Source organism: Megalobrama amblycephala, linkage group LG19 (assembly GCF_018812025.1).
Source record: "Megalobrama amblycephala isolate DHTTF-2021 linkage group LG19, ASM1881202v1, whole genome shotgun sequence".
Classification (NCBI taxonomy): domain Eukaryota; kingdom Metazoa; phylum Chordata; class Actinopteri; order Cypriniformes; family Xenocyprididae; genus Megalobrama; species Megalobrama amblycephala.
In genome coordinates, this window is record NC_063062.1 from 9,519,377 (window position 1) to 9,542,545 (window position 23,169).

Sequence of the window (23,169 nt, forward strand, 5' to 3'; positions counted from 1 at the left end):
TGTAATTCTAATAATAATAATAGTACCTGATTAGTGTCCGTATCAGTCCTGTCAGTACTATATTGCTAAATATGTACAATGCATTTCTTAATTTATATTTAAAACATATAGATATATCAAGTAAAAAATTAAAAATAAAATAAAAAAAGACAATCCAAACTGGGTTTTAAAAAATCTTTATGTGGCAACAAATAATTCCACATATATCATTTACATGGTAACAGCTGTCACCACAGAAGTTACTGAGTGCTTTTATTTACAAGAGAAAGTGACTAAAGATAATAAATGTTACATTTTCATATTCTTTCCTTTTTATTCCTACCCATAGGGTAATAGGTCCACAGTACCTTTGAGTGCATTCAAAAACACACAAACCTAGGTTAACACTTTTCGGTTCCTAAATCATACAAAACTGAATATACAGTTCAAACACAGATAAACAATACAAAGGGACACAGTGTTACAAAGCTACAGAAAAGATCTCTAATATTCTCCCAGGATCACAATGGGGTAATTCTGCATTTGTGTAAAATGAGAAATCTTACTTTCACATTTGCATGCAACATGTACTGACGTAAGTGGCCCTTGTTTGTTTAAACTCCTATGACGTTCGCATTCTGGCAGATGGCCAATAGGGAGTTCTGAGATGAAATATTAAGGCATTTCTTCCTGTTGCTGAGAACGTGTTATGTTTATGCTAGGAAAGCAGCACACTTTGATGTGGACAGGGGTTGAGAAAAACACCCCGCTGTGGTATTGTTAACAGATCACTGTTTGACGTCAAACACCCAACCTGTGGTAACCGAACGCTGTGAGATGTGCGCATTTTTACACTGAAACGAGGTCAGCGATCAAAGTTTTTGCACAGTAAATGAGATAATTGGTCTATAAAGTTTATAGAGATAAATGAGAAACAGGTGAAGAAAGGCACAACTGGGACACTGCCTTTTTGCACTCACAATGATTGTGATTCGAAAAGAGTTTCATTGGCAGCTTACACTGTAAACACTGACCACACCAATAAAAACATCGTCATTTACACTCAAATACATTCTCTGTAATTATGTTAAATATGGGCGACCGCTGTTTTATCTGTTCAGCTTTCCACGCGCAGACATCTGTCTCTCAGAAGGGTGCAATCATTTTGCCCACCCAGTTGTGGCCTCCCCATTAATATAGGCAAATCCTGGAAAATGTTGCGCATGCTCATATTCAGAGTTCCTGCGTGGGGCCAGAGGGGAGTACATGTCTCCGGTGGAGTAGCGCGATGTGTGGACAGTGGGGCTGGTGTAACAGCTGTTGGCCGTGGGCACGTCTGGCCAACGTGGGGTCACAGCGCTCGAGTGTAGAAGTGGAGACCCACTCATCAAACAGGACTCCATTCTGGACATCTGGCTGTTGAGTGGATACTACAAATCAGAGAGAGACACGCATGAGGACCATTACTGCAAATCACAAGTAACTTTTGTTGTGCATGCTGTAAACAAATCATCTCAACTTCCTTCTTTATGTAAATAAAGCAATAAGCCACACATTGAGCCCATGCGTAAGTAGTATTTTTAGACAGTTCAAGCAGTTTTTTTTATTATTAGGGGTTCAAGTGCGTAGCATGTACAGTTTTCGGGTATTTTGGATTTTTTGAAAAACCTACTTTTACGAAATAGTCCTGGGTTTTTAACCTGATCGGAACCAAACCAGTGCAGAGATATTCTGTGGAGTCGGACTGTGAATAATTATCAAAAAAAAGTTGAAATTCCGATTCACGGTCCCTAAGGGCTGCCGAAACGTTCGAAGTGGGCAGAGCCACTTTTACTAAAATGGCTATAACTCGTGAACAGAATGAGATATTTTCACCCAACTCAGCACACCTATTTGAGAGCTCATTATGTGGTCGCGTAAAAAAGGACGCAGCGACTGGCCACTTGGTGGTGCTATAAAAGGAAAAAACAGCTATAACTACTTCACCGTTAGTCCGATCAACTTGAAAATTGGCATGCGGTGTCTTCGTACAAGGTGCCATGACTGTCTATGAGGACATTGATGCATCTCGAAAAACAGGTACGCCATCAGCCACATGAAATTTGAGCAGCTATCAGACAAGGTTACCAGAGGCCAATCGGAACGAAACTCACTGGGCCTGTTTGACTCACGGCCCTAGAGGCCTCTGAGAAATTTGGAATAAATTGGCCACCGGGGAGCGCCTTCACATTTTTCACGTGCGTAATGGATCGTAAATTGCACGATTTTTGGCGCACGCCCATGACATTCACACCACGTGGTAGAACTCCTCATTCATAACTTTGCCTCTAGGACTGCATTTGTCCATCACCATAGATGGCATGAAGGTCTTAAAACGCTTAAACCCCATTAATTGCTGCTTGCAGCTATATTTAAATGTTTTTATTCATAATAACAATAATAACAGCTAAAAAACATTATTTTTGTTGATTATATCAACAACAACAGCAAACAATAACGAATAGTAACAACCATAATAATACTTCTAATAATAATATTAGTAATAATAATTATTATTAGTAGTAGTAGTAGTAGGGTATTTCTTTATTTTTGAAGAAGTAATTCAATTAATTAATTATTAATTATTATTATTATTATTATTAAAAACAGGACATAAATTCCTCCCCTGTTATGCATTCAATCACATGTTTTGGCTTTTTTGTTATTGTTAAAATTATGATGCAAGACTATCTAATAATCAAATAAAAGTGCAACAGTTCAGCATCATTTGAACTTCTGTTCTGGATGCATAAAAGGCGGCGGCTAAGTTAACAAAACACTTTAAAAAAGACTTTAAAAGGTATTTTTGTTGCTGTGGGTAACAGACCAAAAACAAAACTGTGTCTATATAAAACAATCTGTTCTCTCTGGGGAAGTCAACATAATCTTCATTTGTCTCCTCTCCATTGCCTCCTTCAGAGTAGCTTTCTTGAACAAAGCGTGGACATTGTATCCGTTTTAAGTTGACGGAAAATAAGTGGAAGTAAAAATCTATAAGTGCTCTCTAAATAGAAGCCGTCCACAGTCAGAGCTTTTATGAACGGCTACGTCACGGAAAAAAAAGTCAGGCGGGGTCAGAGACCGAGATGTGTTGCTTGGTGACCTCTTGTTCATGCAGAGAAAAGAGACCATTGAATAACAATATTTTTAAAAACTTTTCCATCTGGATTTCCGGCCACTAGTTGCGTTGTCTGAGGCAGTCATTGAGTGGATGGTAGAGAGACACTTAGTGTGTGTGTGGGGTGGGGGTTCTCTTGGCTCTCTTGGTCCACCTTTCAGAGGCTGCATCCGCTGTGTGGAGGAGAATTCAGCAACACTGCTTCTAAAACTCTGAGGACCAGCTGATCCCCCATTACAAAGGCAGGCTGGACCAGAGAGCTCTTGACAGGAAATTACCATCACACCCGCTTTGACTTTCAATATATGTGACCAGAACCACTCCTCTCCATCCACAACTGAACAATTTAATTCAACTATTCACACTCTCTCTCTCTCTCTATATCAAGGACAATAAAGACTACTTAACATTCAACGATTCCCTCAGTTTTTGAACTAGAAACATGCAGCATGTCAATTTTGTATACTCTTGCATGCAACAATGCAGTACTTGTCCACAATTCAGTAAAACCCATACAAATATTTCAACTATAACTTCAAAGAAAGTTTTCAGGCTACATCCACTAAACTTGGCACAGCTCTGCAGCCTGTTCATAGTGTGCTATATCTTTTCTAACTGATCTGACTAATGGTTTTCCTGTGCCTGATAATCAAAAAGCCCACAGACATCTGTCTTTTTTTTTTTTTTTGAGAAAGTCTGTTAACTAGCACCGAGAACAAACTTCAAATCACTCTTGAAACGGCTCCATTATTCAAACTTAAAATACATAATACTCACTCTATACTTTAAAATTCAAATATTCAAACATTCCAACTATATAAGGCCTTAATAAGCTTCAGAATTTGAACTTTTAATCTAGGCTTTTCCAGGCCTGTATTCAAAATTTGCCTTGACTTTTTCTAAATATCTATGTGGAAAATGTTGCTTTGGCTGATTCATGCTAAAAGTAATGGCAGCATTTTGAGATTTAGCGAGTGCTTTTTTCATAAAACTTTAACCCAGGAGTTGCCTAGAGGTTTAACAAAGACAATTAACTGAGCTGTTCTACCTTTGTTCTCTTTCAGAAGTCAATACACTTTAAATACATATGCTAAATGACCAGTATTTCTGATCAGGAGGAGTTCAGCCTATTACCCCAGTGAGGTAAGCAAGCATTCTCTATCCATAAAACTCTGTGGATAACAGTTACCAGAACATTTCAGATGCTAATGACTGTAATACATCAACCACCATTCACATTCACAGTATAGTATTCTTCTCTCAGTTACAAACCTAGTAGAGACGGGGATGGAATACACTTCCACTCCAAATACTGAGGAATACACACCCATTTCCATCTGTTATTAGGTTTACTTTCTTAATGCTCATTCCTAGTCTTATTGTTCATGATTCATCAGTGGAAGAAAATTATTTGTTTTTATAGTCTTTAATCAAAAGTGATTTTTCTCAGAAATTTTCATTTTATGTTGTTGCCAAATCAAGCCCAGTCTTATATGTTTTCTCGCTAAATATCCTGTAATACATCTTGGAAATACATCAAAATATGGAACTAAAATTGGTTGAAAATGCAATTAATGTGCATGTAAGCCCATTTCCGCCACATAGTTAAAGATCAGGCTTTGGTAAATCATAATTGTGACATCATTTTAACATCAGAAGTAAAAATATTACAATAAAAAGTCAAAATTGAAATAAAAAGTACTGCATTAAGCAATTAACTATGAGATAAAAAGTCAATTATGAGAAAAAAAGGGATTTTTTTTGTCATAATTATGACTTTTTGCTATAATTATAACTTAGTTTATCAAAATGTCAACATTTTATCTTCAAATTATAGCTTAGTATGACATAATTTAGACTACTATTAATCAAAGTCATTTTAGTGACTTTTTATGTCATAACTGACTGCGTACCACTATTTTCAGCTGACAGTTACATTGTACTTACTCAAAGATGTACTGAGTAATATTAATAAACTACATGTACTTACTATAGAGTTATGTTTAGGGTTAGGTTTTGGTTTAGGATTAGTTGTAATTATGCATAATTTACTGTTATAACTATAGTAAGTACATGTAGTAACGTGTAACTGTTAACAATGAAGTGTTACAAATTACTTTGTTTCTCAAATTCGACTTTTTATCTCATAATTATGTCTTAGTATGGTATAATTTATGGCATGTTTATGTCAAAATTATGACATTTTTGTGTCATAATTATGATTTATAATTTAATTTAACCATTCTTATGTAGTGGAAATGGGCTTTAACTGACATAAATGTGACTTTAAAGGGATCGTTCACCCAAAAATGAAAATTCATATACTCACCCTAACCTGTATGAATTTCTTTGTTCTGCTGAACACAAAGGAAGATATTTGGAAGAATATCAGTAACCAAACAGATCTCGCCCCCCATTGACTACCATAGTATTTATTTTACTACTATAGTAGTAAATGGGGAGCGAGATCTGTTTGGTGAGTAAATGATGACAGAATTTTCATTTTTGGGTGAACTATCCCTTTACCTGACATCACTTTTTCAGACCATGTGTTGTGAAATTGAAGGCGTTATGGAAAGTTATGAATCTATATTCTGTAATCATATGTTTTATGATATTTTATAAATTGTTCAGAAGTTACCCTAAGCTTGTAAATAAGTTGTATCATATTAAAGTGTATGATTTTAGGATTTTGAGCGGGAAGAGCCTGACCTGTGCGGAGGTCCGGTGGTATGAGGAATAGTGCAGAGGGGTAGGCAGCCCTGGTTCATGGGTTAAACTGGAGTACTGACTCTGGATGGCATGATGGTGCTGGTTTGCGTAGCTGCTGTAATTATAGCTGCCAGTATACCTGGAGAAAACGGAGTACAAATCTCTAAAAACATTTCACAATCCACACTGTAATGTCGTTTTTAACACATCTTTTAATGTCTTCTCATTGATTAGGGGGCTCACCCATGCTCATCCCGATGCGGGTAAACTGGCATCCTGTGGGCAGAGGAGGAGCCGTGTAGAGGGGGTCCGCCTCTCATGCAGGAAAGCTGGGATCCGGTCTCGGGTGGGCTGCCACCTGAGGTTGTCACTGTGTATGTAAGGGACCAGGTATATGACTGAACAGCTCCTGGCACATACAGACATACATATACAAAGAAACGTGTTTGCCGTGTTAATTAAATGATCTTACTGTGAGATACAGTTTTAATGAATGCATGGAATGGGCCCGTGCCAGTTGTACTGTTGAATGTGATGCTGTGATGTAAGATTTATGTTTTAAAATCAGTTCAGAGTCAGTTTTACACCATTTACCTGTGGTAGCTGATATGCTGGTGTACTCCGGAGACTGGGCTGAATTGGGGGAGCCTACTGCTGGTACGCCCACCGAGTGAACAGACTTGGCAGGAGAGTACGGTCCAGGTGACGTAGATGTGGGGGTGGAGCCCATCATCATCAGCTCTTCCCCAGTATCTGCTGTAGTAGCCCAAAACAAAAGCCTAAAATGTTCAGAAATCTTTGCAATTTTGAAAATTATCGGCCAAAATCGAATTCTTCTCTACTATATAGTACGCGAAAAATAGAATGCGAACAGAGTAGTATGTCCGAATTCATAGTATTCGAAAAACAGTAGGCGAAAAGTACTCGGATGACCTACTACTTCCGGTGAGATTCTGAAGTGGGCATACGATGGACATTTTACTATCCCGTGAGGCTACAGGAGAGGATTTGTGAATGGAGTTGAAGGGACGTAACTGACACTGGTAGGTCATGTGACAGTAACAAAATTGCAGATGTAGTACCTCTGAATTCATACTACACGCATTTGTACTATATAGAACTCACTTTTTCAACGGTCGTGAAGTCGATTTAAATTCAAATGTAGTACCTACTCAACAGTACGCGATTTCGGACGCAGCTTTGGACATTATTTTAGATGATGCAGCGACCACAATGTATGCTTTGGATGCTGGTGTAAGATCTTAACTAACTTAACCAGATGTGATTGGGACAGTTTTTGCCATTGAGATGAATGGGAAAAAGAGTCCCAATCAACTTGAATTCACCCCTATGGTCAACCAGCTTAGCCAGAAAGACAATGCTGGATAGATCAGCACCAAACCAGCTCTAATAAAGCATGCTGGTCAAAGCTGATTTACAGCATCTATAAGGTAAAGAGATAATAAGTTGCTAAGAAGGACTACAACTACCACAAGAATGTAAATTTGCGTGCTTAATGAATCGGACAACCGTTATTGTCATTATATCGCATTATGGAACAGTTTATTCAATCTATAGAGAAAATAAATCTTTAAAAAATGTTAGCATATGCGTTTTTGTTGAGCATCATATTTGATACCCAGACCTTTATGGCTAGTAATATTATATATGATAATATATAGCTCATACTTGAGGAGGACAAAACACTTCAGTGTTATTCAGAGGTCCAAACTAAGCAAAAACGTGCAATTTGGCACTGTTGCTTATATTTATATGGCCAAAAATTAATGTAAATCAATTAGATCTTTATATAGCAGACCACTTACTGTACATAAAATGCATATAAATATTAAAACAAATTGATGTCATGATGGACCAGCTCTATTGCTTATATCAAATCAATCTTACCTGGTGAGCCCTCTCCTTTCATAGCCCTCATCAGTTCATTGGCTCTCTCTTGGCAGTGCAGAGACTCAAGCAGGTATAGTACGTAGTCATCAAACATGAGGTGGATCAAATGGAATGAGCCTAGAAATATAAAGAATCCCATTTATCGTAAAAAGTTAATATATTCTACCAATTCAAGTCTCCTGTCTGAAACAAGTAATAAATAAAGGCTTTTTCTGGACTATTCCCATAAAGCGTTTTGAATTTGAATCTCTGAGAGCTTCAAGCGAACAAAATGATTTGATGTTGTTAATTGGCGCAAAACTAAAGCCCATTTAAACAGTAAGAGTCAGAACCAAACTAGCGGTCCAACCATAAACTCTACAGAGTTACTGAAGCATATGATGCTTTGAGTCCATGTTCTGAATGAGATGGGGAAAGAATTCATAAGGAGCATGGCACAATCCTCACATTGTGTTAGCAACTCCAGCCACTATGTGCATAATAAACATTGCGGCTATTCAGCGGACTGGGCGCAATACTGCCCGGTCATAAAATGGGAAGAAGGGGGAAAGACTTGGTGGGGGTTAGCCTTTGTTAATTAGCTGTTTTGTACAGAGAGCTGCATTATCAAAACACTGCAACCAGCTGTGCCTTTGATATTCACAGACAGAGCGGACAGGGAGGGGGCCTTTACCTCTTTTATGGCCCTTCTTTCAGTAACTTTGCCATAGACAGCTAGATGGTGTACGCCAAGAGTTAACAAAGCTGCCATCTTAGTTAAAAGTTGACACTTGGTGGTGTGGATTGAGCAACTTTTAGTTAACTTGACAAACCCAAGCTTCCAAACAAATAAAATCAATGAGAAGAAGATTCGACTCTCTCTAATAGGATGATTGTGACAAAACGGTGCAGCTTGACTCACCGAAGCTGGGTGCACTATGCAGCGTCATATCCCGGATAACTCTGGTCCCGAAACACGACCACATGAGCAGGAACTGCTGAGCTACCCTCTTCAGGCATCCGGGTCTCTTCCCCGCCACCTAAAGGGAGTATTACCATTAGAAAAGACTGGGGGAAGGCACAGGGGCCTTAACCTTTGGGGCCTAACCCCCAAGTACGAAAAACACGTCAACAAGTCAACTATTTGATTTGCCCCAAAGGAAACACCCTCCTATTGAACTATTGTCGGGTAGGTAGTATAAGTTCCCATAGCAACCAGATTTACAAGCCCATATCTGGACTATAATTGAGGCCCCGCAAAAAGGGGCCATGAAGACATCATTAAGTTGGGGGAATTGCATCATGATAGGTCTTAAGTGTGTTGTGACGGCATTTAGAGTTGCATGGGTTGGACACCTGCAAACTTAGTTTGGATTGGAAGAACATACAAACAGTGCTGTGACAATTTTTAATATTCCTGTTGAAATATCTCCATTATATCTCCATACATACTGTTTTCAACATTGATAATAATAACAAATTTGTCTTGAGCACCAAAACAGCATATTAGAATGATTTCTGAAGGATCATGTGACACTGAAGCCTGGAGTAATGATGCTGAAAATTCAGCTTTGCCATTACAGGAATACATTTTATTTTAAAATATATAAAATAGAAAGCAATTATTTCAAATTGTAATATTATTTCACAATATTACTGTTTTACTGTATTTTTGATCAAACAAATGCAGCCTTGAGAAAGACTTCCTTCAACAACATTATAAAAAAACTTTCTGTCCCCAAACTTTCAAAGGTATTGGTATGGAAGTTGTGTTTTTATTATTCATATTTAAATATTTGTATAGGCCTATATTTTATCTATACAATCAGATATCTAGTCATATGATCATCATACTGTAGAGTATAAATCAAGCCTGATTTTGCAGAGTTAGACAACATATTTTGTTGATCCTGAAACAACATTCCTGTCTGAAAATGTAGTCCTATTCATATTCCTACTCATAAGTTATCCCTAAAATCAGAGGGAAATGATAGGTGAATAACACTGATATAGAAGCACCAAGCTTAAACTTGACATAAACTGTAAACCTGTCCCTCAAATCTGATTGGTTGATAGGAATGTTGTTCCAGGATCAACAAAGATGTTGCACGTCCGGATCTGCACATACGCACCCTCACGACACATCTCTCCACCATAGAGTCCAGCCATTCGATGTAGGCTTCAATGGGGGACTGGTCCTCCAGCAGTCTGTCAAATTCTTGATACACTTTGAAAAACAGCAGAAAATAGAGATATATAGAGAGAGAGATTAAAAATATATTCATACATTTCTCAAAATCCATTTTAATTGCTTGTAAAGGTTGCTAATCTAGAATTACAAAAATACTATTGGCACAGATTTGAGATCTCCATATGAAATGTAGAGAGAGGAGCTCACAATCCTCCTTTGAGGATGACATGACAGAATCTTTGAACTTTGACCTGATCAGTCATGTGAGAGGTTGACGCTGAAATGAATTTGAAATGCTCCTCAGGGTGTCAAACTGTGAGGGTTAACCTCTCAGTGTCTGTGGTTAAAGCTTGACGCTCATGGTCGTGGGAATGATTCAGCGCTGGTTGACAGCTACTGTGTGAAATCCGAAACATAAACTAGTGGGGCTTTTAACACAGCGCTGCATGTGATTCTGCAGCAATAACACTGCATGTGGTGGAATTCACCAAACTAGTGTAGTACAGAAACACTAATAAATAAATCTGAATCAGTCCGGCTGGGTCTTATCCGATACTTCCATTTAAATCTGATCCTGAAATGCACGACGACTCCTTACATTGGATGATAAGTCTCCTCTCGTCCTCTCTGGAATCTTCCATTGTATAAAGAGTCTGTTTAGTGATGCTGTTGAGGTCTACGTTCCTCCAGTCTTCAAGCATTTGAAAGGTGATGTCTGCACTGTGGATCACTGTTCGAGAGGCCTGCAAGAGCAAGTATTTAATTAAAGCTTCTCCCTGCACTATGACTAATCATAGACATTAAAAATCAAACATACCTGACAGAGATGGTTTAATGACGTTTGTCGTTTAAGTATCTGGGAAAATCTTCTTGACACTGAGAATAAAAAAAAAAAATGTTCAAAAAGAATACTAGCAAAGTTCATTTTGATGTTTTTGAGAGCATTGAATACATTGGCACCTACATTCAAACTTTATGTTGCGCAAGTTCTCGGGCAGGTCATGTAATGCCACCTTCAGCCACTCATCCAGCTGCTTGGCAAACTTCCTGATGACCTGAGTGAGGCTGTATTATCAAAACACATAAACAAGGACATAATGTAAAAACATTCCATACGTCCATTACACAGTACAAAGGATGCTCTGACGCAATGAAATTTTTGACCTCTTGTCTGGTGCAATTAAAATTGAAGTCATGCGTCATTGACAGGAAATTTTCTGGTAAGTTAATTACCCTGAGTCTGAGGCAAAGGTTAGAGATGCAGATAATGCTAGCAATGATGTATTTAAGGTATTTATTTAGCTTGAAGACAAAGGTCCATTCTATTAAAATGTAATTTTACTTGACTTTAACTTACTAATCCATCCAGTTCCAATTAATAAAATCAGGTCCCGTCATAATTTTTCTTTTTCTCATGAAATAACTCCTTTCCAGTGGTGTAAAGTATTTGAGTAAATGTAATCAGTTTCCGTACTTAAGTATATTTTTGGCTTCTTTGTAGTTTTACTGAGTATCAAAGATATTAGCAACTTATAGCCTACTCCTGACTACGTTTTTGAAAAAGTATATATACTCTTTATTTCAATACATTTGTGATGAGTGATGCAATTACTTGTTACAATTTGCAAGGCACTTAACTTTTTCTGTAGCAGTTTATTTCTGCTGCAAAATAAGGGATATCGCCATCTGCAGGGCATTGAAGGAACTATATCTAGTGTGTTTTGCCCTTACACAAACTTGTCAACAAAGCTACTTTACATGAATGTGAGTGCATTAGCAGGTAGTTGTGAATCACAGGTGTTTCATATATGAGATGAGGACATGACCTCACCCGGTGATGAGGCCGAAATGAACACATCCAGTGCAAGCAGGCTTTGACTATTTAATTTTACTTAACATTTTATTTACCTATTATATTGAAGTGACCTTTTTGAAGGATATTGGTTTACTTAAGCCCTTCTTGAGTACTTGAGCTTAAACGAGACTTGAATGTTTGTAGACGTTTAAGAGGCTGCTCTGTTGACCTTGATTTATTGCAATATTGAGGTGTTCAGTTTTATTTTGATATTAGAAAAGAATGATTGCTCTCCTCACAATTGTGCAGGTCCGATATGTTTTGTGATCTGCGCTGACTCGCACATACGATCTGCTCTGTGCTTTTGTGTCTCTGGACCAGAACAAACTATGTGCGCGCTGCGGCAGTTTGCGTGACACTAACGTGAATCTAGACTTCATTCACTCCAATGGAAAGCATATTTACACTGTCTGAATAGTTCCCTATCACCTATATAGTGCACTATGTGCCATTCACCATGTAGAAAATAGTAAATGTGTGAACAAGTGACAGATTTTAGATGCTTCAGCGTCTATTTATAATGTGGGGGGCGGGACACTTCAGATTCTAGAGAGCATTTGATTGGACAGAAAATCTGATGAGAAGCTGAAGTGCATAGTGATGTCATTAAAATCGTTGATCCATTTTGGCGGAAGTGAGAGAATGTAAGTTTTGAATGCTTATATCTTCTAAATGCAAATTTTGTCATTGTTTTGGATCACACTACCTTATAGATAACATATTCGTACTAAAAGCCAAAAAACTTCATGGTTTCATGGGGACTTTAAGTACTGTTAAAATAAAATATTCTAGGGCCTGGTTTCACAGACAGGGCTTAGATTAAGCCAGGATTAGGCCTTAGTTCAATTAGGGCATTTAAGTAGCTTTTATAAACATGCCTTAGAAAAAAACATTACTGGTGTGCATCTTGAGACAAAACAGTGGCACTGATATATGTAAGTGCAAGTTGCTTTCAGTTAAACATGCATTTTAGTCTGGGACTAGACTTAAGCCTTGTCTGTGAAACTGGGGGTAAGACTTTTACTCAAGTCGTATTGGAATTGGTGACTTGTAAATTGTAGTAGAGTCATTATCGATGTAAGTTAGCTGTACTTTTACTCAAGTATGGTTTTCAGGTACTCTTTACACCTCTGCCCCTTTCACCCAGAATTATGCCAGGAAATGCAGCACTTTCAAAAAACTGTAAGTGTATAAATTCTGTTATACACTTTTTAATATCAAAATAGGCAGGGATGGGACTCACCTGTCAGGCAGAGCCTGTAGGACGGTGGGCATGAGGACTCCTGAGATGGCCTTGTACAATATAGAGTCACACACACCCACTATATTCACCACTGTAGAAGAGCCCAGGACAGGGAGCATGTGGGGCGGCATGCCCTGCCAAAAGTGCAACAGGAAGCTCTGGACCTATGCATATACACAAAAATAATAAACACTGCGATAAAACATGGAGGAAGCCTTCTCTTGTGTGCCACTGGATGAAAAAGCTTGAAGAAAACATCATTCAAAGCATCTTAATGCATGGAGTGAAAAAAACCCTGAAATGTCAAACCTCATCGAAGTTGGCTCGTATGACTGTATCCAGTATCCTCTGGCAGTGAGTTCTGTACATCATGATAAAGGTTGAGACCTTGTAGAAAAAAAAACTATTTAAACTATTTTTATAATACTTTCCCACAGAGACTAATTCACGGAAACTCTTGGTGTTAATGATGTCATACCAAATTCATTCCTGACTCATGGTCATGCATTAATAAGACACTAAAAGACTCTAACACTAAAGAAAGAGGATACAAATACCAAACAACAAAAAAGCTGCTTTCACGAACAATGCCTATTTACAAGGTCTTGCCAAACCAGTGTATAAAAAGAGGCTTTAAAGATCAGAAACTCACAAACCATTTAAAATTACAGGCACCTTTTTAAAGCGAGACAGCTAGTGCCCATCCTTTGTTCAATGCGAGATCTTATTATCTACTTGAAAGATTAAGAGTTCGCTAGGAACCAACACATAAATCCTCCAGGTCCTCATCTAAATCCAGGCCCAGGGAAGGTCCGCCTGACACATGAAAGCAGGATCTAGAGGGGAGGGTAGCGGGCAGGAGGAGGGAGAGGGGGGTTGGAGTTGGAGGTTAGCAGTTAGAGGTTTTAGTGATCTGTTTACCTTCTCTTCTGGCAGACTGGCGGGCAGATTTAGGTCTTTGACATTTGGAAAGTCTGGCAGGAGAGTGCCCAGCTTGGAGCGCGGTGAATACGCCACTGTCTGTTTGGTGACCTCTTTCTTGCCCGTCTCGTTCACCCACGCAGCGCCCTTTTTAGAGTACATCACATCGTAGTACTGGGAGCTCTCCTTCACAGCGATTCCATAGTAGTGATACCTAAGAGGGACAAGTGAGTGGCAGGAAGATTATATAGGAGTTTGCTGACAATTTTGCTTTATTAAAGCAGTCATGATTAGAAAGTGTTCATAATCTAATTTTTGTGGGGGTGTAAAATGGTAATATGTCTCTCAATGACTAAGATCCTCATAACAGTGCAAAAAAAATTAACAGGCCCACGTGACATTTTCTGTAGATGATATAAACCATGAGCAAAAGTTAACTTTTTTACTTATATTCCTCATATATATATATATATATATATATATATATATATATATATATATATATATATATATTTTTGGCCTACAGGTCAAAGGTTAGAAATATTTTTTTAATGTTTCTGAAAGAAGTCTGACCAAGGCTGCATTTACACATTTATTTGATTAAAATACAGTAAAAACAGTAAAATTAACTGTTTTCTATTGTATATTTTAAAATGTAATTTATAAATATATTAAATATATAATATAATTATATTAGAATGATTTTTGAAGGATCATGTGACACTGAAGACTGGAGTAATGATGCTGAAAATTATGCTTTGCCATCACAGGAATTAATTAATCTTAAAAAACATTTTAAAAAACACATTTATTTCAAAAATGTTAAAAAAATAAATTCTATATTATATTTTTATACATTTATATATTATATAATAATTATATAAAGAGCTTTTTAAAAACTCCTCTTCACAGGGAAAAAAACATTTTGGAGTTTGGAGCAACATGAGGGTGGATAGATAAGGGAAAAAATAATATCATAAATAAGTAATATTGACTCATTTCTGATTGTCACCAACTGGACAAAACATATTTAAAATGATAAGAAAATTTTAAAAAGTTGGAAAAGTTCTTTAATATTGGAGAAGGAACTTACTTTGATTGGCCTCTGGTTCCTAGTCTCCGTGTGGTTAACTGAGGAAACTGTTGTCTTATTATCTGTTAGGATCAGGTAAAAAAAAAAAAATACACACATATATATATAAATTAAATTGACCAGACCTTTTGTGACATCATTGTGTTATCTGTTACAACTACGACAAAAATATCTTCTCAATCATCTTGTTCGATTCATACATGTCCAGTGACATTTCTTTTCAGGCCAATCTCTCTTTTTCTCTCTGCTTTTTGTCCATGAGCTCCTTGGTCCAGCTCCTGGTGCAGAAAACTTTGCAAACAGTGAAGCTCTCTATTGTGCAGGATGAAAAAAGAGGGCAAGCTGTGAAGTTTCTGTCAGGCTTGGCTTGATAAATGAGCAGACAGGGAGGCAGGTCCAGCTCTCTCTCTCTTTTTTGTCCTGAATCAATGAAGCCTTCCTAAAGGACACCCCACGCTGCTCCAGCCACTGATCTAACATTCCGCAACATCTCACCCTTCCAAATTTCCTTTAATTACACATTAATCCAGGCCCCCTCTCTTTTTCAATATCCTCCGACAGGACCCGGGGGAGCGGGACAAGGGTGTCGGGGGGTGGCTATATGAGTAGGTGGGTTGAGGGGTTGTGGGAACAAGGGTGAACATGTTCATTGTTTATATTGTCCAGCTATGAGTTTGCAGAAGAGGTGTAAGAAAAGACCACTGGCTGTGGCTCTTCATAATACCCAGTATTATGTCATGCTTTTTTTTTTTGTAACAGATGTTTTCCTTCCTCTTTCACGTGAACATGCATTTTTATAGGATAGAACTAAGCGAAGTCAATTCACATTTGATTACCTCATCAAATCACGATGATCATAAAAGACGGAATATTTGATTTAATCACTGAAGTTTTAAATACAGGTTTCTACCTTCCCGAAGCTTGCAGCGTTGACCGGCTGAGAATCGAGTTTCTCGCAGAAGTCCAAGTAATGCATGTACAGTGCACTGCGAGGAATACAAACACCCTCTGCGATCTCGTAGTTCTCCTCCAACCTAATGAAAACACAATTAGATCAGTGCACAAAGTGTCATCATAAGTCAATATTACATAAACTCCGCAGTGGAACATGGAGGGAGGCAGTTCTGGAGTTCTAAAACTAATATTACTGCATGCATTTATACCGTATGTACTGGAGTGATCTTCAAGCAATGGTCAACATGAAATTTTGCTAAATTTTCTTCCACTATTTATGTTGTGGCATATATATTATATGTATATATTCTCATATTCAAATTTATCCTCTTTTTAAAAGATATTTTAAATAGTTTAGGTCTTAGTAAATGACTTCTAAGACCTATAAGTAGGCCATAATTTAAATAAATGTAATAAAATAATATTTTAAATGAGAGAAAATGGCCTGAAAATTTTGATTTTAGTTTTGTTTGCCAGTATGCAAGATAGACAGGCAACATTTTTTATTTTTGACTGATCCTTTAATAAGCAATTTGAAATTTAAAGTCTGGTTTCCTTTCTGAAACTGACAACTTACAACAGGACTGCAAACACGACATCTGGAAATTCAACTGCGGTTTTATGATCTAGAATTCTTAGAAAAGTGAATGATTTTGAAAATTATGAAGCAAGTAAATGTATGTCACATTTTACAAAATGGAGCCCTGAAACTGTATACAACAGGATGTTTCTCAAACCCAAAGAGGAGTTTTTCCTTTTGCTCCTATTGAATGTCATTAAAAAAATATCAAAGTTAATTACTATATTCATCATTTTAAAACCTTTCCAGAGTTCAGCTTTGTGTCAAGCGGCGGTAAAGATGAAAATAAGTGATTTCTGGTGTAAATTAGACTCACCATTGTAATGTGGCAGGTGTTGAATGTGGCTTAGATGCTCGGTTATTTTCCTTCTCTTCGTCTTTTATGAAAAGAAAAACACGACAGTCAGAATAAGTAATAAAATAAATAAATTAAACATAATGCATTATATGTAGCCTATATCATATAAAATTTTATATACAGTGGCCTATACATTTTTTCTTTTTGAAAAATATGTTCACATTAGGTTCTCTTTGAGCATAATTATTCAGTCTGTTCTCATTTAATTTATTCATTACGATACATTATACTTACTTTCGTCGTTGGACATGTTTCCAATAGAAGAGTGGCTGGAGAAGCGCTTGCTCTCGCTTTCGTTCAGACATCTTTCAATCCAGCTCTCTGCAAAAGAGAAAAAAATATATATTTTTACGAAGCTACGAACGTTTTATTTACCTATCCATTTAGGACATTTTCTATTCAATTCTTTTTTTTAAACATAGCCTACATTTTAACAGCCTCCAATTTATTTTATTTAGCTATTCCCATCAGCAAAAGCAACAGGTGCATGAACTCGATGTGGATTCTAAACATAACTAGGCCCCAGAGCTTGAAATTTTTGGCGAATGTGTCGAACTGTAATTGTTGTCACTTTAAATTCCATATCTCGTTAACATTAACTGTCAGTTTGTGGACAAGTGCAATAAACATTAGTGGCTGTGTGTTATTGCAGCCACTGCCTAAAGAGTTGAGGGGCATAATAATGACGGGGCAATTCAATTACAATCGATTGTGCGAATCTTTGGGCAGCTGGGATTCTATTTGAAATGTTTTCAGCAGAACTGCAGGAATCCCTCATTGTTCCCGAGGCGAATTACAGGCGCGCGCACGCTCAATTGATTCAGCGCGCTCCTCCATTGCGGTGTCGTCATAATAGAACCTTTTTAGCGCCATTCTCATTTCTGCCATGCCGACTGGATGTCCTTACATCACAAGACAGAAACACTTATAATTCGATTCGAACTTAAGTCAGTCATGTTTTCCTGCACGGGCCATGACAACGATGCGAGTCACTTGGCAACCAATAGCCTACTGAGGCATCAGATGGCGGCTGAAGCTAGAGAGAAAGTTATGATACTTGAAACTTGTTTGGGTAAGTTATTTGACAGCCATCAGACATCTAACTACTCAAACGGTAGGTGTAAAATGAGAAGTAGTTTTGACTTAATTAAAATATACATTTAGTGAGGCAAATTTGCATTCTAATAGTAAGCTCAAATCTACACTCTAATCTGATTGGAGGTCAGTTTGGGAGCAGATTAAAAACTGAAAATACTGTGAATCAGGCCCAGCTTTGATCTGCACATTTTCTGGATCATATAAATAATTAAATCTTCATCATCATTTAAAAAAGCAAGAAACAATCAAGCAGAAGTTTAAAATATAGCCTATTACATATTACACAATGCATCTCCATATGAAGTTCAATCAGTCATTTATTCATTAAAGTTCTGAACAAAGTTCAGTTATTTTACTAACTACAAAAATACATTTCCCTTTAGTATTCCTTATTGTGACATTTATTGAAAGGCTTTGGATTTTATGAGAACACCATTTAGGCAAAAAAAAAAACCTGCAATGAGACTGAGATAAACAAGTTCAATTTACTTAAAATGTGAAATATTCCTTGCATTAAAACAAGGCTATTTTAAAAAGGCAACTATCAATGATAACAGGCTGTCTAAACTATTTTGAGTATTATTATGCTTTGAAGCGCCACTAGATGACCATTTTTAACAATTCCATTAGATTAAAATTTTGCTGACATTTTATTTAATTTAAATTAAAAAGTATTATTATACTGCAGGTGTTATTTTGAAGCTCAACAAATCTCTTTTTTTCCCCCTCAGAATTTAATCAATCTCCGTCAGTGCTGGCTCATAGTCAGTTGAGATCAGATTTTCAGCCTGTAATTGAATCATTTGCTCTGTGAACAGTTAAGTAGTTCTCTAAATAATTGGATTAAATCCAATCTAAAGGCGAGACCGATCTGAGATAGTTTATAATCATACGCTGAATATCAGCGTGGAAAAGTGTCACCCAAATATCTGATAATTAACTTTTAACATTTTTTTCCAACGCGTTTTTCTCACAAAACGGCATTGAACACAATTGAACGATGGGTAATACTGCTTTTTGAAGCCATGTGTAATTTTAGATTTTAGAAAAATGAAATTAGTAAATAAGGCACGTTTTGAGGTTAAAACACTACATTCTGTATGAAATAATGTTGTCTTTACAATTTATACCTGCAGGAGAACCTATTATATATTTACCAATAGTACCGAGTGCAGTTTTGACTCGTTTCAAAACTCGGCTTGAGCAGGTGCATCATTTAAAAAAAAACTTTTAAACTGGACAACAATCTCAGAACTGTGACCTTACATGAGTTTAGTCTCAATTTAAGGTCATATTGCTACTCCGTAAAAACGCTGTCCACTTTACATAGTTCCAAAACTGCGTAAAACAATATTCTCAGCAGAAGCGCACCCATCCGGAGCAATTAAAGATGAGGCCAAAAAACATGCCAACTTATCTCTTGGTGTACTAGATTCAAGAGCTTCCCTGACAGAAGGTTAAATAACTTTTTCTGATGCCAATCTCAGGTCACAAAATCCCAAGGCCCGTTTTGCGTTCCAAAAAAGCCCAGATCCCAGGCGTCCCAATGTCACAGCGGTGCAGCAGGAACCAACCTGTGGAATCCATGTCAGGCTCTTCCAGCAGCCCACAATGCATCCTCTTCCCATGCACGTTCCAGGGGCTCCTCTGAGAAAATGGCTCCGTGCTGGACTCCCCCTCCTCAGCTCCCTCCGTCTCTCCGAGAGAACTGCCCGTCGCAGAGATGCATAAGATGTGAGGTCCGTGGAGAGGGTGGCGGTGGTGATGGAGGTGGGGGTGTGGGTTGTAGGAGCGGGTGGGTGGGGGGGGGGGGTCACAGACTCCAGAGATCCAGCGGGGGAAAAGCCAGAGCCGTCAAAATGTTTGCTGATGTTTCATGGGAAAGGGGCTGATTTTATAGGAGCCCTGATGGGGGACATGTCATTGATAGGCTCGGCAGGCTGATGAATGGCTTCGAGTCAGATGGGGATGTGGCAAGGCTCACTGGAAGTCTTTTGTGGGGCTGTTTTGAATAAGAAAAGCTCCCTTCCCAGAAAAAAAAAGAGGCTTAGATCTACGCAATCCCAGCACTGTGGCCTCCCCGTCTTCCATTATAGCATTTAATACGTTTTCGTACCCTCTCCTCACACGCACATACACACTCTGCCCCCGCTGCTTTAGTTTTAAAGTTCTCCATCCAAGGGCCACTTTTTGGCCCATCGCAGAAGTTTTTTGATGTGTGCGACATCGTTAATAGGTCTGGAAAAGGGAGCGTGAAAGTTTAGTTCATTCGAATCAAATTGATGAGAACGCAAAAAACAACGTCAAAGTCTCACGCAAACATGTTCATCGTCATCTTTTGAAACTAAACGTCCAGAAACTTCATAGGCCATTGGCAAAACTGCATAGAGAAAGTTTGGTGGACCCCCCTCCCCTTCTCTCTCTCTCTCCTTGAAGCAACCTTATTTTAGTGTGCTGGGAGGAGAGCGCAGCCACAAAAGGGGGAAGTAAAAGTGTAGAGCCTGAGGCAGGGAGGGCTCTGATGGAGTGCCTACAAACTGCAGAAGGGAAAGCTGTGATTAGAATATGAATGGAACCACGGGGGAAAGAGAGAGTGAGTAGGAGAAAGGGGGATTATGGTGGAACTGCTCCCCACTTATTGGATGGCAGAGGAACGCTCGCTCCTATACCTATAGACCGCGCAGGCGACGGCCTCCTCGCTGCGTGGAGGTCGGACTTCGGCTGGAGATATTTATTTGGCATTTGAGGTTTAGATGGAACAACCTGCTGTACAGTGGCCCCCGAAATGTGTTTGGATACTTAAATCATCTATGATTAGGTCATTGCATTAGATAAGAAACATATCAAACCAACATCCAATTATTTAAAAGAAAGAATGTCAAGCAAAACATTAAAGGGTTAGTTCACCCAAAAAATGAAAATAATGTCATTTATTACTATGGATAATTTATGTTATTTATTACTCACCCTCATGTCGTTCTACACCCGTTCGTCTTCGGAACACAAATTAAGATATTTTTGATTAAATCCGATGGCTCAGTGAGGCCTGCATAGACAGCAATGGTACTTCCTCTCTCAAGATCCAGAAAGGTACTAAAAACATATTTAAATCAGTACATGCGAGTACATTGGTTGTACCTTATATTATAAAGCGATGAGTACATTTTTTGTGCACCAAAAAAACAAAATAATGACTTTTTAACAATATCTAGTGATGGGCGATTTCACAACACTGCTTCGTCAAGCAGTGTTATGAAATCGGCCATCACTAGATATTGTTAAAAAAGTAATTTTTGGGTTTTTTTGGCGCACAAAAAAATATTCTCGTCGCTTTATAATATTAAGGTAGAACCATTGAACTCACATGAACCGTTTCAAATATGTTTTTAGTACCTTTTTAAGGCCAATTCACACCGCACCGACAACAGCCAACAAACGCCAACAAACTCATCTGTTGGAGTTTGTTGGATCGGTGTGAAACCCCTGTTGGCGTCTGTTGGCGTTTGTTTGCGTTGGTCGGAGTCGGTTTTCACCCGACTGAACATGTTTAATCGGCGTTTGTCGGGTCGTGGAATGTCTGCGCGGTGTGAACAGCAGGTTTCCAACAAACGGCAACAAACTCTGACGTAATCTGACCTGGCTATGAGCCGTTGCCATGACGATGAGGCAAGTCCCCTGCAAAGACAGCCGTTTGATCGCGCCCGCGCCTCACACAAAACAAAGTACTGGAAACGTGACATCGCAGCTTGTTCGTTATAAAAAATAAAATACAGTTAAAAAAAATAAAAAATTTACAAAAGGTACAATAGTCCATAGTGCAATCCGTGCCATTCAGCAAGAGCAGCTGCTCCACTTCACCGAAAGAGAGAGGTAATAACGTTAACCACTGAGAGCAACGCAGGTTTACCTTCAGTTTCGTTTTTAATAATTCGTTTTGGCTTGTTTAGCTACATGGTTGTATATGCTTATGGGTCTCGTTAATAAAAAGGGTCGCGCTAAAAAAAAAAAAAAAAAAAAAAAAGTTTAAAAACCGGTGTATACCAACCAAAATGTTACGATCAGATCGATGGCTACAGCGCTTCTGATTTCAGGTATTTTTGTTTTGCCTCAATACTTTAATACAATGAAAATATATGATACTATGTTATTAATATAATAAACTTGCTTGACAATATTGTTAACATGGTTACATTATGTAGTTGAGGAATTTTCCCAGTCAGACGTCACTCGTTTGTCGGTGTTTGTTGGGGCTGTGAGAATTCTAAATCCAACGGCCAACTTGTTCGTTGGCGTTTGTCGGTGCGGTGTGAATTGGCCTTTATGGAACTTTAGAGAGGAAGTACCATTGCTGTCTATGCAGGCCTCACTGAGCCATCGGATTTAATCAAAATATCTTAATTTGTGTTCCAAAGATGAACGAAGGTCTTACGGGTGTAGAACGACATGAGGGTGAGAAATAAATAACATTATTTTCATTTTTGGGTGAACTAACCCTTTAAGTTAAAATTTAGGTTTGTTTGAAGTGATAAAACAGATATATTGATTAAAAACTAAGATGTGAGTGAATTTGAGGAGAACTGACTTACTGTTCTAGAAATTTAAACTTTTATGGTTAAAGTTCATTTGTCTGCAGATGCCATTGATGTGATATTTTATCATCTAATAAAATTCAATTTTGGGGGGCTAAAAGCAAACCAACACTAGATCATAAGTGGCAGGTTACAGTACACTTGAACACTTGAAATTAATATTTTATTCAGAAAGGATGCATTAAATTGATCAAAAGTTACAGTAAAGATGTGTTATAAAAATGCAGTTCTTTTCAACTTTCTATTCAAAGAATCCTGCACATTTTTTAAAATATAAAAAAATATTACGCAACACAACAGTTTTCAACATAATAATAATAATAATAGTTTCTTGAGCACCAAATCAGCATATTAGAATGATTTCTAAAGGATCATGTGACATTGAAGACTGGAGTAAATGCACATTCACACCAAGAAAGATATAATGATAAAGATATGGTTTAAAAAAAAAAAAAAAAATAGAATAGTCCATACCACAACTATAATGGCACAGAGAAACGATATTGTTGGAAACACGTTCAGAATATTTTTTTTTTTTTCCCCCAACAG

General features: G+C 37.8%; 1 protein-coding gene across 4 annotated transcripts; it reads right to left on the bottom strand.

Moving 5' to 3' along the window:
* Positions 1-160: 160 nt before the first annotated feature.
* On the bottom strand, positions 161-21,012 carry rfx4 (regulatory factor X, 4). Of its 4 annotated transcripts, none has more exons than XM_048168155.1 (18): positions 20,999-21,012; positions 17,168-17,254; positions 16,892-16,952; positions 15,952-16,075; positions 15,042-15,103; positions 13,949-14,162; positions 13,337-13,414; positions 13,028-13,191; positions 10,894-10,994; positions 10,747-10,805; positions 10,528-10,672; positions 9,871-9,965; positions 8,661-8,778; positions 7,757-7,876; positions 6,443-6,604; positions 6,092-6,257; positions 5,849-5,987; positions 161-1,409 (listed from the first exon to the last, which is right to left on the bottom strand). In XM_048168155.1, exons 2-18 carry the CDS (start codon positions 17,181-17,183, stop codon positions 1,140-1,142), a joined length of 2,094 nt encoding a protein of 697 aa, XP_048024112.1. In that variant the 5' UTR covers positions 17,184-17,254; positions 20,999-21,012; the 3' UTR covers positions 161-1,139. The 4 variants fall into 4 exon arrangements, with proteins under 4 accessions (XP_048024112.1, XP_048024110.1, XP_048024109.1 ...); XM_048168153.1 differs by lacking the exon at positions 20,999-21,012 and adding an exon at positions 19,606-20,953 and having other exon boundaries at positions 6,092-6,218; XM_048168152.1 differs by lacking the exon at positions 20,999-21,012 and adding an exon at positions 19,606-20,952.
* Between the last annotated feature and the right edge of the window lie 2,157 nt (positions 21,013-23,169).